Source organism: Necator americanus, chromosome I, assembly GCF_031761385.1.
Source record: "Necator americanus strain Aroian chromosome I, whole genome shotgun sequence".
Lineage (NCBI taxonomy): Eukaryota > Metazoa > Nematoda > Chromadorea > Rhabditida > Ancylostomatidae > Necator > Necator americanus.
In genome coordinates this window covers 5,809,276-5,826,196 of record NC_087371.1, presented here as the reverse complement: position 1 = coordinate 5,826,196, position 16,921 = coordinate 5,809,276, and the positions used below count along the sequence as shown (strand labels likewise).

The following is a 16,921-nucleotide window of genomic DNA, read 5'->3' as shown; positions in this document are numbered from 1 at the left end:
CGTAATATTTCTTTATGAGATATAAATGTACCTAACTATTTATTTCTCTGTATATAACAAAATCATTGCTTACAAATCGTGTCGATATTACTGTTTCTGTTGACACTCATCCCCAGGATATTTTTGTATGGCTGAAAAGTCATTAAATTTGATGCTTTATTCTGAAAGTTATTGATACCATATTCCTGTTGTCACATGATCCGACAGAAGCTCTAACCAATAAAATCCTCCATCCAATGTCTAAATACATACAGGAGAATAACTAATTGTTTACGATCAAATTCTACTGTATATGACCTGAATCCGTCGCTCAACTATTCAAAAGAAGTCGCGTAGGCTCTTGCTATCGGTTTCTCCAGAACAAATTACTGTAGCAGCGTAATGTAGTACTGTACGCAACCAAATCGTCCATTGCTTCTTCGTTCTGATGAATATACTCCTGAACCCATGTTTAAACCGATGTATATTTATAATTCTTTCAATACAAAACATTTACACATAATTCAAAAGTGAAACAGTAAAGTAATTCGAAAGTATGAAATAATTCACGAAAAGGAAAAATAACGAAAGTATGAAACAACTAACTGAAATAACTTAATAAAAATAAAATAAATAACCGTTCTGTTTTCCTTGTGTGCGCACTCTCCTAGAGGTCCTTTTCATAATTTTTTTTCAAACAAATGAGCGACGACTTGCAGCGCGCAGAAGGTATGCACTCCTTCGCGTCGTTTTTCGCTCTTCAATTGCGCTTCTCAATCTGCGCTACTTCGTCGTCGTGTAGTTTATCGAAACGTATAGCGCAACGCAGCAAAACTATAAAATGAGTTTAACTAATTAGTTGAAAGCGGGGAGATACTCCGACCTTGGTCAACAAAAAGTAGTTGAATTAATTATTATAACTAATTACTTCACATTAATTAGATGAAACATCATCAATTCTCTGCCATAATTAGCTGAAGAAAAACAAAATCTATGTTACTAACACTTTATTTACTCACAAAATACTGAAAATTGTAGTTATGCATGTTACTTTACGACAACACTACGTCACAGCCATTGATTTAAAAAAAAAACGGATTTTTATTCTAGAAAACCGGCTTAAGTGAATATCACAAAGGGAATAACTGTTGTCCAGAAAATATCAGCAATTTGTAGTAGTGATTATTTCTTGAATTGATTACGGTAGCGCAAATCCTGAAGCACTTCCTCAGGCGAAACACCCAGACGTTCACCGGCTCGAAGGACTTCGGATAAACGAGCTTCGATGGCGTGTAGAACTAAATAAGTGAAATTCTTATACTACTAACACCAGTCAATATTTTGTACATAAAATAACGGGTTGCAACTTAACGTTGTTTACATTTACGAACAACAACACTCAAGTACATTCAATCGGGAACTGATATAAAGGCATCAGCATACGAATCCGACGTGATATGGATTTTCGATCGACAAACTCTATGTGGGGTCTTAAATTGCGGGATCACGGATGGTTCCGCTCATATTTCCCTAATCGTTGTGAAAAAAAACAACGTCAAAGACTCCGTTTTCCACGACTTCAGTTGCAACGCGCCACTGCTGTACACGCGCCGCACCCAGGTGCGGCGCGTGTACAGCAGTGACGCGTTGCAACTGAGAATCGTCAGTCGAAAGTCAATGAGTCCTCCTCGACCGTCTATTCAAGCGAAATCTTTGAATAGGTTGCTGAGGGAACCAGAACGTGTACGTAAAGTGCCGTTTCAACGTTCCTCGTAGGAACTTAAGCGGTTCTCACGCCGTTTTTTTTAGGACGATTAGGGAGAGGTGAGCGGAACCACTCCTGATCTTGCAATCTACAATCTTGCAATCTCTACCTTTTCCCGTGGATTCTCTCACCACGTCAAACTCGTGTTATGCTGCCTTTAAAGACAACGTTCAGAGAATTCTCGATTCTGTTCAGCAATACATGAGGTTTGGGATATATGTATTAGGTGGAGCTATAAGTAAATTCTGTTTTATTTTCATACATTTATTGTGATGATGATCATTTGGGACTGTGACTTAGTGAGCTTCTCTGCTAACTCTGTCATTGTTTTACGTGAACGTTTGGTTCCAATATTGACTTCAAAATGTCGTCATCGAAATCAGAAGCCCCCCCCCCCCCTTGATTTGTCTTTCAATTTCACATCTCCAGAACGAAATTTGATGCACTGATTTCTAACCGCCGGCACGGTTATCACTCTTTCACCATGCACAATGCATATTTTTTGAGTCGTGGCCGAGTAGCGCTATTACCTTGCGTAGGTTCTAAAAGCATCAAATACTTTTTGATACTGTACTTTTTGATTCTCCATTTTCAAGGTGTACGAAAAGAAATTAAACGTAACCCGTACAACATTAGACTGTTGCCTTAAGACTAACCGAAATTTCGCCCGCGTAGCGATTAAAAAAAATCATATGTTTATGTAACCCATTGTATGCGTAAACAATATGGATAGATACAATGTACTTGGGCCGGAGTTATTTACAACTCAACCTATTGCATTCAATCAAGAACGAACGCTGTTTTAAAGGAAGTGTTCGAAGAAATCTGGATTGTATCCAGCAATTTATGGGATTCAGGATACATATACTTTGTAAAAATCAAAACAAAAACGCGAAACACCCTTTGGAAATCTAGAAATTAAATGATTACACCAAGCAACAACTGCTCAATTTATCCGAGAAAGCAACGCTACACATCCGTACGGTTACTAAAAGGAAAGCGCGCGAATTTCATCGCCCGCACGAATGTAAGGAGATGCTTCGTCCGACCGCCACATGCACCTGAATTATGCTAAATCCAGACCGGGAAGGATATTTCATCGAGCCTACACTTGGAGGCTACGTTCCGGATCTTAACTATTACAGATAAGCCTAAATCCGGAAAATTTCCACTGCATTTAAGGAACTTAGCAAGAAGCACAAAACGTGCTACATAAACAAAACAAAAAGAAAGAACGAAAAACATGTCTTTGCGCAGAATTCCAACAAAATAAAGCTTTTCTAAGCAGTTACGCATGCAACGGTTTAAAAGAATTAAAAGATGATTCTTTCACAATAAGAAACACACTACCTGAATCCTCTATATCAAGATGTAGCCTGAAATCCATAGTCTTATTAGGATTTCTAGCTACTTAAAATGACTATTAGGAGTGATGTATTTTATTTCGCTCGATTTGATGGTGACATTTGAGTTTTCGGCTTAGACAAACAACTGTGATAGCACAAATTTCCAAGATAACGCTATGGAATGCTAGGCAGTTCAGGTATTGATTTTCTTAGACAGCCGGATCTGAGAGAATGTGTTTGCGTAGCTAGCGGGGGAGTTTTCTCGAGAATTACTCGGGACAACCCCTAAATGTCACTTATAAAAAGTCTAACGATTTAGAAACGCTGATTAACATTCATAGAGGTTTCCTCACTTTTAGTCTTAAGTTCGGTGTAGAAGAAGTTAAAACAAGAGGATAAGTCAGAAATTTCTACGCGAATCGAAAATAAGCGATAACATTTTTAAGTCTAACTGTAATACTAGTGAATAAAGGAATAATGGTTCTTCTTAAAGTGTGTAAAGTGTGTCTGGCGTTAATCAATCCGCTTGGGATGCGCCACCACGTTCATTTCAATTCGCAATCGTTTGGGGTTTACGAACGCGTAACTGGCCTATACAATGACTTACAGGGGCTAGCCAATGTGTCAAGTCAAGGTTTTTATACTCCCAGACAAGTCTGGTACCAATTTATCGACTCCGGAGGGATGAAAGGCTTGGTGAGCACTGGGGCGGATTCGAACCTCCGATCGAACGTGCAGGCAGCGGAACCTCTAACCGACTGCGCTACACCCGCTCTATGTTCTTCTTATGGAAGAAGAAATAGTTCTTTTTATGGATGAAAGATTCGTTCTTTTGTAAGAAACGATAGACACATAGGAGGAAATCCTTTTTCCTTTATTATCATAGAATCATTTTCCAAATTCACTCAAAACATAAAAATTTAGAGTTCCACAGAGTTTGTTTGTTTGTTTCAACTGCAATAGCAAGATTTTCCAAAAATTCATAATAATAAAACGAAGTTCCAGGCTAAACCATTCTATACGAAGTTAACTTTGGGAAATACTTGTTATTCGATTTAACCACCAAGAAAAAACAGTTCTAATAAAGTGTTTTCCCTTCGATTGATCAAGTTCTTCCGAGAATTTTTAGACGACAACATTCTTCAATCATTCGATCACATTTGCAATTCTATTAGAGAAGCGCAGTAAGAAATAAATCGTGTCATCATCAATCTTTTGTCATCCATAAATCCCGTGCGAACTAATCTCTTAGTCAAATTTCCCAAATTGAGACGATCCCTATTTGGATGTCTTATGTTCGTAAGAAAATAACGAACAAATCAACGAAATTGAAGCGATACCGCTAACTTACGTGGCTGACGTTCATCCAGATTTCGTTTCATCGGCTGCCATGCTACCATCCTTTTCTGTGGTTGCCAGTCGTTAAATAAGAACTTTCGTGCATCCTAGAATAAGCAGTTTCATAGAATCCTAAATCAATTCTAGCTGTATATCGAACGTCTTTATCCGGTTCTAATATCACCTAATCGAAATAAATGCAGAATTTAAAACGCACTCGGTTAACGCATGGCGCATCAAAACAATCAAGAACAAGGTCCCATCAACTAATCTTCGTGTGGTTTTTTTTCTTAGTATCACCCGTATCTCTTAACGAGTAGTATTTAAACTCTTGCAATTTTCATAAAGTATTTCGCAATCGTTGCCGAATGTCCCCGATCAGCCGATGACAACCGCGACGCATCTGCCGCAACGTACGCTTTTCTCTGCTTGACAGACATGCGCGTTCTAATCTCTCTTCCTCTGCCTTGTCTTTTTCGGAGACGTATCGCGGTCAACGAGGTGGACTATACCCTGGTAGCAGTGTGAAACGTAGAGCTGGTTGTAGGTTACGGAAGTGAGTGAACCCGCACAAATCCTCCTAATCATCTTAAAAACGGCGTGGGAACCGCTTTAGTTCCTACGATTTACGTTGGAACGAGCACTACTGTATGCCTTTCGGCAACCTATTCATTTGTTTTACTTAACTATGCTGGTGAGGAGACCTCATTAATCATCGAACGCTCGCTCGTAAAAGCGGCGCGTTCACAAAAGTGGCGCGTTGCAGCTGATTTCGTAAGAGAGAACGGCGTCTTCCATACAATTTCTTACGACGATTAGGAAAAAATGAGCAGAGCCACGCTCATTTACATAATCTACACTTCTCTTCTACTTCTCAGATGTCTCCTTTCCGAAACCCCTTTTACGACGATATCACATCAGAATTGAGTGTTCCCTAAGCTGCACACCGTCTTTCCCTTATATTTTCCACTCTATACCCCATTCGTTCCTTCACAAGTGAATAGTACATGTGTTTTCGATGCGAAATTCGAACTTTCCAGATTAAGCACACGACTTTGTTTCTCAACTAAAGTCTGATAGGAACAGGCAATTTTGCTGCCTCAGCAGAATCACGCGATGAACTCTAGCTACGAAGAATTTGGGAGGTGTTTTGAAACCGTGGCTTAGCCACTCATCTACAAATTATAGGGGAAAAATTCAGTGGGCTGGACAACTAAATGAAATAAAATACTTGGTAATATTCAATGGAATGAACTTTCTCAGCTTATTGATTAGAACGAAAAAAAATGAACTCGAAAATATCATGCTGACTAACGAAAAATACAGTTTGAAGGATAAAAAAAGTAATAAAAACTAGTGTTGAACGATAGTTATTTCCAAGAGAAACAGGACTGCTCGGAAATAAAACATCATTTCCCTCATCCACAAGAATGTATTCATTCCAAGGATCCTAACAGTTCTACAGTAATTTAATTATGATCCAAAACACTAGTTTCCAATAAATTCGACGGCACTCAACACGTCTACGTCCCTGTTTCCTGTTAAGATAACCCTGTATCTTGAGCTAACGGCATAAAGTCAAAGTTCTATGTCGTTTTCTGGTTTTTTTTTCCCTTTAGGGTTTATCTTCAACATTTTGAAGAATGACAGTCCTCTATATCTTATCAATTACCAAACACAATTCTGGAAATTGACAAAGAAATCCAAACAAAAATGCGATGAACACTAGGTGACAGAATTATGCGAAGAATTCTGTTCTGCTTCATTTTTTGCAAAAGTTCCCCTTAAACCGAATAGGCAGACGTTATGGTGGAATTCCTAGCTAGTCATCAATTCGATAAGCATGACGGAAATAACTGATAAGACGCAAAGATTCAGAAAATTAAACCCCTACGATAGAGAGGTGACACAAAGGGAACCGGGAACATTAATATTTGTTGACGTCAATGTAAAATATCGTTATGAGAATAGCTAGGGGATCAAAAGTTGCTTGTTAGGATGATGAAATACTACAAACGTACTGTAGTTATCCCTTCTCAAAAACTACTAAAAGAAATTGTGAATGCGAATTTTCTATCTTTAATATTGTAGAAAGCGCGGACTTTATCCATAGCTTTAATATAGAATCGGGTTGAAACGAATATTTGACATAAACAACTCTAATATTTGCAGACTACGGTCAAAATATTTCCTATGTATGGTGCAAAATCGCGTAAGCACTTGTGTTCGAAGCGGCGCATTATTGTTCGCGAATTTGCAACCAACCGTTCGCGCATTGCCTGGCACAGCTCGAAATTGGAGTACGGCGAGGGTCACGCCACATAAAAATGTACTGTAGGTCCGTTGGAATCACATACGAACACACTACGGCGATTTTGACTGAAGTGTGCACCAGAAAGGATCCTGAACACGTATCCAATGGTAACTTTTCAGTTGGATAAACACGCTCTAGCGGGAAAATTTCCACTGGTTGGATAAATTGCTATCCAATAAAAACATTGTCCACCGATAAACGGCATCACGCAGCGGAAATACGTCTCCACTCGTTTCAGCGCTGGGAACTTTTGTGTAACGAACGGCTGGGTCCCGCAGCGAAGTGTTGTTGCGCCGAGTTTGCGCCAGCAAAATAACCGCATACTATTGGAGTGAAAAAAGAAATCACTAGTGATTTCGTGCTCGTCGTATTTGTCCTACTAAAGACGGGTGTGTTGGATACGGGTTTGGTACGAGCTAATTCTTTTCCGACATCACCTTTGAAGATATGTTTATTCTTCTAAGAGGGATAGAACGTTGAAAGAACCCTATTGCACTTAGCATCGCTTCCCTATCCGAAAGCAACTTATGCATCTGTAGATAATTCCTCAGTGCAGGCATACTGTAAGATTTCGCATTCGCGATTTCGGTTTATGTGAGACCCTCATCTTGTGGCTTGCCGATTCGTCAGGTTCAATTTTCAATTCCGTTTTGTTGCCGTTCGCGTGTTCTCGCTTGCAAAATTAATGACACTCACTATTTTGATACAGGAAACGATTGCGTGATTCGAATAGGAATCGAGAGGATTTTTTTTCCTCGTATCCGATACCATTTGAAAAATGACCGTCTGGGATTTATTGCCAGTGTGTTTGCGCATGCGTAAGCACCCTGCATCCGGCACACGAATAGACGATTGTGCGTATCCAACAACGATATTGCTGATTTTGGTGCATTTTCCAATTTGCAAACATAATTTCTATTGTTATTATTATAAAGTATAGATAAAGTGTAACGTCGCAAAAAAAATTCGGTGGTCAATGGTGCAATATGGTGTAAGCAGTTGCGTTCGATGCGACTCTGCTCCCAACCTTTCGCAAATTACAGCGACCCGCTGCATTATATTCGCATTGCAGTGATTCGAAATACACTTAAATTGTACGGATCAACTGAAAAACGGTAATCCGGCAAAGATCGATCCAGGAAGCCCATTCATAGCGCTGAAGATTAGTTACTCCGATACTCTACCGATACCCTACGCAGTTACCTTAACACCACGTACAGCACCCAGTGAAAATATCCTTCATTCCTACACCTCACCAGCACCAGATGCTGAACGGTTACGTCGGCAACCGGCGCACAGCTCATTAAAACAGATTGTATTCCGCAATTACGGACCATATGGCCAATTAATAAGTAGTTACGTATTCTCAACTTCATCCAGTACCAGAGCCCATATACAAATATATTTGTCTTTAGAATGATAGATAAGATGGAAACGAAACCATCGGTAACTTGTTTTTCCAATCGCGCTACAAAATATCCCTTCGTTATTCTGCTGACGCAAACTTGGCGCAACGGGACTTCGCTGCAGGACCTAGCGGTTTGCTGCAGAAACATTTCCAGCGCTAAAATGAGTGCAGACGTATTTCCTCTGCGTGCTGCGTTTGTTCGCGGACAAAATTTTGACTGAATAGTAATGTATCTAATAAAGGCGTGCTTTTCCGCCAGAGCACGTCTATCCAACTGGGAAAATCCCATTGCATATTGGATCTGACAAGATCTCGTTCAGCACAAGGAAAAGAATGACGTCATTTCAAGGACGTAGGAACCAACAATGATGTTGTCACTCCCAAAAGTACGTGTGTAGCATTGGTTTCCGAGGAAAAAATTTCTTGGATTGTGTAAGCGACGCAGTTCCCTCCGTTTTCTTCTGCAAACACTTAACGAATCCACATCCCCATTGTTCGTCATTTCGTCGTAAACAAGGAATTTGGATCTAATCACCATCGACTTGTTATCTTTTCAGAATTCAGTAGAGTGCAAACATTGATGGAAAACAGTTAAAAGGATAACGGCACCGATGGAAGCATTAAAACCTGTGAACGTACCTCATTCTGCGACGATGCAGGTACGACCAACTGCTTCTGAAGTGTATTCAATTGTTCCTGAAGAGCTTTTAGCTTCTCTTGAACACTGTCAGCATCCTGGATCGGAGCAGCTGTAATTATGCACAACTATTTAATGTTGGACCTAAAGTTAATCACTGTAGTGATATCCCCGAATTGGTTCGTCTAGAAATCTAGGAAGAAATATCTAGAAAGGTGCTCAAGAATTTAAAAATCTAAAGAAATCTACGTTGAGTTACTCGAATAACATCGTTCTTCATTCTACAACGACAAAACAATGAAAATATCTTGTTGGATGAAGATAACGGTGGCATTTAATAGATAACAGTGAATGGTAGTAATCTGTATGGGACCATTCTGGCTAGTTTGCAGGTTTAGCCGGAAACTATTATATTTCGCGCATAATACTGATCCTAGGGCATGCTTCGTCTCTCCCTCCCATTTTAAATTTAAAAACTAAAAAAATTTAAAAAAGGATGTGATGGTTTTTGCGTGACAAGACCGCAGATAGGGAAATAGATACTGTAGTTACACCACTTTGTTATATGTTTAGAGCACAGAAGCGACACGGACGCATTGTAATTCGGATCCTTGCGCCAAAAAAGATTCCACAGAGTTCCTGATTTTGTCGTTACTCATTCTATGGATTCGTGCTAATGGCGCCGCCTTGATCTACGATCAATTGTGGTTGTGTCAGCCGATTGGAGTGATAACAAAAACACGAACTTGATAGCATTCTCGATTTTCTCTTTGTTTTTTTTTCTTTTTTTTTTTTTAATGCAGAAGCAATATCCTGATCCCTTTTGTTATAGAAGATGTAGAGCACGAATGAATAGAGCCTCTATGAACATCTTCAATTCCCCTGGTAATCTAGCTAAAAGTGTTTGTGAAATAGCCTTGTACGAAAATAAGTCTCTCCCATGCTTTATTGTGGACGCACTACGGATTGTCCACGTTCTATCGTCCGTAATAAGCTGCATCGTTGGGGAGACAGGACCAAAGTTTTGGTTGTTTTACAAGTCTTATTCTGGATTATTAAAGGCGAGATGAGCGTATTCACGTTCATACTCGCTCTAGGGATACTAGTGAAGTACCCTCCTACCTCCTCTATTCGCGGACCGATCACAGCATCGTCCATTTCATAAACACGTTGCCTTTGAGAAAAGAAGGAAAGTAGTTTGTTTTCCCTCTTTATTCCTGCTTCCAGCATGAAAATCAAAATATCATGTTTTTCAGAGAAGTTTGGCGAAAAAATCAGCTCCAAAAATAACTTATTCCAGGTTAGTATTCAGTTTATGTTTGATTGATCTACCATATCCTATTCCTTTGGCTCTAGCAAGTGAGTGAAAGTGTCTTGGATAGGTTTCTCCTTTGTTTTGTTTTTTTTTTGCTTCTCAATTAATCTTTGGAGACAGTTACTATAGGTCCCTTATTGTAGATCAAAATTCCTAAGCCACTCTTACAAACCACTATACCACTGGTATTTCCTTCACGTACGCTTTGATTTCTTAGATTGAAAAGAATGTCGTGTTTTGTAGAAGAGCCAAAAAAAAGGCAAGGAAAATTGAAAAAGGAAAACATCTGACAAGTTCCTGACACCTATGACGGGTTACTGTAGGTTTTCTCAGTAGCAAACACTTGTTGCATATGATCTATTGAAATCGAACGAAACCATAAGAAGCAGCGAAATTTTTGGAACGAAGAAACAAATCTATGAATAAAAACAGAACAACATCCATTTTTACGGATATCACAATGTCGCACCATTGCCGTACTAAGTAAAACGGAGACCCATGATTGTTAAGCATGTCTTATTCCAGCTAACGCTCCGATAAAAATCACCCATAATTAGCGTAAGAGTAGGGAATTCTTGGACATAATCAATCCACATATGAAAACCTTGATCTCATCGTTTGGTAGGATGATTCAGAGTTCCGGTTAGGTAAAATTCCATGAATGCATGTGACTTCTGGATGAATAGTGAAGAAAGAACTGAGATCAAGACAATAAATTGCTGTAAACATAGATTGGCTTTTCGATCTGAGCTATTCCATTAGCAGAAGAATGATCGGGGTTGAATTGCGGCATTTGATTGAATAAATTTTCTAGAAAAAAATAGTACGCCGGCTTCAAATACGAGCATCAACTACGACAATTACTATTACATTCATTCATTCACTATTATTCATCACTTTTCATTATTTACTTATATGAGGAGTTCATAGTTCCAGTGATGTACCGTACAGAAAGACACCAACAATAGTCGTTTCATATTTAAAACATTGTTTTTGATAATAGATGAGATTATAAATGAGAGTTCTATACAATCCACACATCGCCCTTAAAAGTACCAAAAGTATGGAGACCCTCTAATCTGCAACGTAATGTAATCTTTATCCTATAATCTGTTATGTGATGTGGTCTATCTTCGACACGAGCTGAACGAAGAATAAAGTCTGGATGTTTCGAGGCTATGTTATATGTTTCCAAAGAAGAATCCAATTAAATCTCACCGAAAATGAGTCCGATGGATACGGCAATAATAAGGGCACGCATGGGGGCGATTGCTGTATGTGTCCGCTTGGTATGTTGCGTATCAGTGTGAAGCTGATGCGGCTCCGCCCATTCGAACAACTTAGTGATTACCAATTCGTCCATACATGCCTTCTTATCGAAGTGTTTTAGGGAAGCGGAGCGCGTCTGGAATGCTGATAATGACATTTCAATACGTATGTTTTTTGAAGAATGGAATTTACCATCGAGTTGGCGATTCAGAATTTATGACGCACTTGGCACAGCTGGAATAACATGTGCGGTATAGTTGGGTTAAAACGAAATGAACCACGAGTATAGTTGCGGTTCATTTGCGTACGCACTTGAAACGGCACGGTGGAGGCAACAGTTACAGGGACCGAGGTGGGACCATCGCAAACTGCAGCGATAGCCTGCAGTAGCCCTGCAGTAGCCCACCACGATCCTAACCGCTACACTCCATCGCGCAGCTTCGAGCGCATCCGCTTACGCAGCTGCAACGGGTTTCGTGTCGTTTTGGCCCTACAATAGCTAATCACGGTATTCTCAGTCATCAATTGAAACCTTCTGCATCCACAGTAATCACTCAGCCAACGATTCCTCCACAAAAAAAAAACTAAGGTTTTTCACTCACCTACAAGTTAAGATCCATTACTACGGTACGCAGAAATTCATAGTATCTTGCATTTGTCCACTTATTTATTTGTTCGCTACATTCTACGCTACGTTCTCGTAACCAGTAATTTGCAACATAAAAATACGAATAAGAAAAGAAATGGGGTACTATTTGCGAAGATATATTATATATATATATATATATATATATATATATATATATATATATGCATATAGGTGTATGTATATGCTACAAATAGTAACCTATTATACATGATATATAGAATAGTACCTCATTACATATAATGGGGTACTATTTGCAAATTGTACCTCATTATATATGCAATGAGGTACTATTATATAACATACATAACGGGGTACCATTTGGGCAAATATTTACAAGTAGTACCCACATCATATATGACTTACTTGACTTAACCGGCGGTCGTCGCCTGACGCGATTACCCGCATCTTCGCCGAGGTGTGCCGTCCTTGAACACAGCTCTGCCCAACCTTCTCGATCTTCTGCGAGAGCTTGCACAGAATCAATCCATTCGTCGCTATTCCATATTCTACGAAACCTTACGTCTCGCCTGTACTGCCTATCCACGCCGAGTGTCCTCGGGTCCTCTTTCACCGCCTCAGTCCAGAACTTCCGTTTTCGGCCAGGTGGCTTCTTCCAGTTCGAACCAGACGAACTCTTCAGAACTCGTTGAACAAGGCGATCTGCCGGTCTCCTTAATATATGACCAAAGAAGCGAAGACGATTTACTTTAGCCACTTTCGATGGCGGATCGTCGGCGTACTCGGGGTCAGTCAAGGACTTTCCGCGGGCTTCTGTCCTCCCACACCTTCTCAAACTCCATCGCTCTTGACGTCCACTCGTTATCGCGGTCTTGTTGCAGTTGACGACGCACCTTCCTTCTAAGACGCTTTTCCTGGTTGAAGTCACCACCGCTGCGCGCGACACATACAGAATTGTATGTGGATTTTGTTTCCGCAGATGCAAAGACAAACTTCTTCCGCGGCAATAGAACCGGGAGCGTTTCCCTTGCAGCGTCCTGGATGCACTTTGTGAAGGAATCCGCGTCGCTAAGCTTCTTCCTGGTCCGTACTCCAACATGAATAGACACACGTTGGCGGAATTTTCTTCTGCATTCATCGTCTTTCAGACCTGCCATGTCGATTTCCGGTTGAAGAGGAACTCCTCGGTTTCTCTTGTGGAACCGTATCATGAAGCTGAGAAGAACTGGACGGTGGTCAGAGTCGAACGCGACGTCCCAAACAGCTCTAGATTTTCGGATATCTGACTGAGGAATGTTCCTCGCCAGAACGTAGTCGAGCTGAAGTTTAAGAGTCCTCATCTTCCGCTTGCGCTGCTCGTCAGGCGTTAAAAGGGTTGACCCCTGCCACGTGAGCTGATAGCGTCGATGATTCCTCTTAAACGTGGAAGCGATGATGAGGCCCGTCGTTCGCACAAGTCGACCAGACGGTCACCGTTGTCCGACGTACGCTCCGCTGCATAGTACCATTTTCCTAGCACATCGGATTGCTGTTCGAGTCCCATCTTCGCATTTGCGTCGATTCCGACAATGACCACCTGCTGGCTTGGTATTTTAGACATCAACGCATTGAGTTCATCATAGAAGGCGCCCTTACTGTTGTCCTCAGCGGTTTCCGTAGGTGCGTGAGCACTTACGATCTAGAGTTTACGTCCTCCGCCATCCCGCAGTCGTAAAAAGGCGCATCTAGACGACGTTGAGCCAAATTCTTCCACCAGGTTCTTGTAATCGTTCCTCACAGCTATCGCGCAGCCACCTACTTTGTTCTCATCCGCAGTATATGGTGTAATTATCGATGCTGATGACGGGCCGATCTCTCTTGCCTTTTCCTGCAGTGCAGCAAAAGGCTCACAGAGATATCGCAGAAGTCTGGATAGAGCGGCTTGTTGGAGTTCACTCGATAGTGTTCGGCAGTTCAGCGTGACGAAACAAATGGTTGTTGCCAAAGATTCCATGCTCCCTTCAGGCAGTTGACCTTTCAGGCTATGGGCTTTGGCGGTGTGCTGGACTGACAGCACCTTTTTGCAATGTATGGGAAGCTTTCGCCATATAACAGTGCAGGTTATATAGCTCGTACGTTCCCAATGCGTACACTCGAACGCCTGATTGCGTTTAGTTAAAGCAGGGCCACCACGTGCAGGTAGCAGTCAGACTCGTATACGCGGCCCCCATCATATATAATATACAATAGTACGTCAATAGATGTATACATAATATATAATATAAATAATATATATAATGAGGTACTTGGGCAGCGAAATCGACGGTGAAGGAGAGGCTTGATTGCACAGAAAGGAAGCTGCTTAGACAGCTGCTTGGCTACTTTTGGCTTAGGGTATGTCACAATGAAGATCTTCAGGCAGAAATTGATGTGGTATACCGGCGGATGACATGTGGAAGACATCAACATCTTGCACGGCCATCGAAAGTGCCTAAAGTAAATCGTCTTCGCTTCTTTGGTCATATATTAAGGAGACCGGCAGATCGCCTTGTTCAACGAGTTCTGAGGAGTTCGTCTGGTTCGAGCTGGAAGAGGCCACTTGGCCGCAGACAAAAGTTCTGGACTGAGGTGGCGAAAAAGGACCTGAGGACACTCAGTGGATGGGCACTTCATGCGTGACGTAGGGTTTTGCAGGACATGGAATAGCGACGAACGAATTGATTCTGTGCAAGCTCTCGCAGAAGATCGAGAAGATTGCGCAGAGCTACGTTCAACCACGGCACACCTCGGCGAAGATGCGGGTTCTCAAATGGCGTAACCGATTGGTTAACGCCACGCGCTTTATCCTTTATCCTCCAAATAGTGATTGATCTCTTTAGCGTTTCCTCGTCAACGCTTCATACTTTGCTAGTATGATCGTACGTGACTCACACTACGTTGATTTGCGGTTGCGGTTTAGGTGGAGCCCCTGCTCATCCTTGTAGTCCGATTGCAGAAAGTGAGGCTCGGTCGCAACCGTACCGCTTGGAGCGCAGGCGCTCGCACAGTTGCACCAGATTTCAGGTTGTTCTGGCTCATATTCACACCGACTACACGGATCGCATGTAGCCAGTCTTGAAGGAAGTGACGTATTCAGAGCTGGAGCATCCTGTGTAACTTACATCTATAGGCGGTTTGGTGATATCCCCTCGTGCGGTCATCTTCGCCAGTGCAGACCGTCTATAGTTCTATCTAACCTTCTCTAACTTCTATCTACAGCAAGAGTTCGCACAAAGCCCATCTATTCGTCACTATTCCACTCTGTGCGAGACTAGGTGTTTCGAGTAAATCGCCTATCGTCAATACATGCGATAGTGGGAGCTGGTGTTCCTACCCGCTTCACTTCTGGACTTTTAGCAAAGGAACCCCCTTCACTTTAGGACGGTTGGCAAAAGGGCTTCTTCACTCTTGGACGTTTACGAAGGGATCCTCATCACTTGCGCTGCACCCAATGAGCTGGACTCCTTCACCAGAGGAGGAGGGTCCAACTCTTCCTTATCGCAGCTATACTATCGACACCGAGCTGCCCGAGTACCTTCAGGTGGATAAGGTTGTTCAGCAGCTCAGTGTAACGAAACGAAGAATCGTTACCAAAGACTCCACACTCCGACTAAGTATTTGTGCAATTTGGATTCGGCTTTGGTAGTATTCTGGACAACAGCACACCTTCTTGCGATATACGGGTAACTTCCGCCATATAACTGTGCAAATCACATAGTTCGTACGTGTGCAGAGCATATACTCAAAAGCCTGATTGCATTTACAAGCCCAGGTCACCATGAGCAGCAAACAATCAGACTCGTATACGTGCCCCGCAGCTTGTGTAATTACGACAAATGCGGCATCTTATGACGACGTGATATTTCAAAGGACTCTTCGTTTTCATTTCTCAGCTGACATTATTCATTTTTGAGTTCTCTTGTCTTTGTTTTTCTCTTCGGAAGATCGGGATAATTGTATGTCGACCCGGATGAGGCTTCGTTTCCTGTCGCGTGCGTTAGCGTACGAACATCCTGGAGATTCATTAGGGCTATAATTTAACACCAAGCTAAGACGTTATTATTTGGTTCAAAGTCCTCTTTCTCGGCGACATTATAAAGCAGTCACATTCGAAAGTTGGAACGACACTTTGTTACGTTGCTTATGGTTTATTTCCTGTGCTATCAAATTATGAATTGCAGAAATTTCAGAACTATTGCCCACAATAGGAATTAGCTTCTTGGGTGTAGTGTAGAACCCCAGATCTCCTCGATGTTTGTTTTACTCGTATCGAGAGGTATCGAGATGTGATAGAAATTCCATTTTTCTTATAGTAGTTACTGTTCGATGCAAATGCCAACCGTTCAGCACATTAGAAATAAGTTTTTAAATAAAAACTTCCAAAAATAAAATGGAAACAAGCAGGTGTCACCACCTCTAAGCCATACGCAGGTTTCACGTCAGGGTCATTTCCTTCGTACATAGTTATGTTGCAACTTCCCTCCACCAGTTGTGTTATAACCTTCCCTACTTTCCAAATATTTACATCTCCATATAATGGTGGGATCCGTAAGCATTCAAGAATGGATAGGATACTAGTTTCATTCCCACCTGGCTAAATCTTACGTCTTATGGGGAGTTATAGTTGAGAGCGGGAGGCACTCGGTGGCGCTCTTATTTCTCGACGTTGTAACTTACTTTTTCTCTTAGTAACTTTAGCTTACATGTCATAGTTCTTCTAAGACTAATGCTTAGGCCTTATTGGGTCCCGACTGATTTAATTATTCACTTCGAGAAACAAAGGCGCCACTGAGTGTCCTGTCCCCCACAACATTTTACCCGATGTTGGATCCTCTAGTTCCCTAATTTTATCTTCAATGTACTGGTTAAACACCTTTATTTTAAAGTCATCCCAAGCTCTGATTGAAATTTTTCTTTGTTTACCA

The 16,921-nt window shown here is 41.4% G+C and overlaps 1 protein-coding gene across 3 annotated transcripts; it reads right to left on the bottom strand.

Moving 5' to 3' along the window:
- Window positions 1-1,161: 1,161 nt before the first annotated feature.
- On the bottom strand, window positions 1,162-13,971 carry RB195_004629 (uncharacterized protein; the record flags this gene model as incomplete). Of its 3 annotated transcripts, XM_064182560.1 has the most annotated exons (9): window positions 1,162-1,277; window positions 4,442-4,535; window positions 8,790-8,899; window positions 11,321-11,507; window positions 11,684-11,763; window positions 12,384-12,759; window positions 12,806-13,393; window positions 13,441-13,656; window positions 13,777-13,971. In XM_064182560.1, 9 exons carry the CDS (start codon window positions 13,969-13,971, stop codon window positions 1,162-1,164), a joined length of 1,962 nt encoding a protein of 653 aa, XP_064033825.1. The 3 variants fall into 3 exon arrangements, with proteins under 3 accessions (XP_064033825.1, XP_064033827.1, XP_064033826.1); XM_064182559.1 differs by lacking the exons at window positions 13,441-13,656; window positions 13,777-13,971 and having other exon boundaries at window positions 11,597-11,763; window positions 12,384-12,691; window positions 12,804-13,318; XM_064182558.1 differs by lacking the exons at window positions 1,162-1,277; window positions 4,442-4,535; window positions 8,790-8,899; ... (1 more) ...; window positions 11,684-11,763; window positions 12,384-12,759 and having other exon boundaries at window positions 13,345-13,656.
- Between the last annotated feature and the right edge of the window lie 2,950 nt (window positions 13,972-16,921).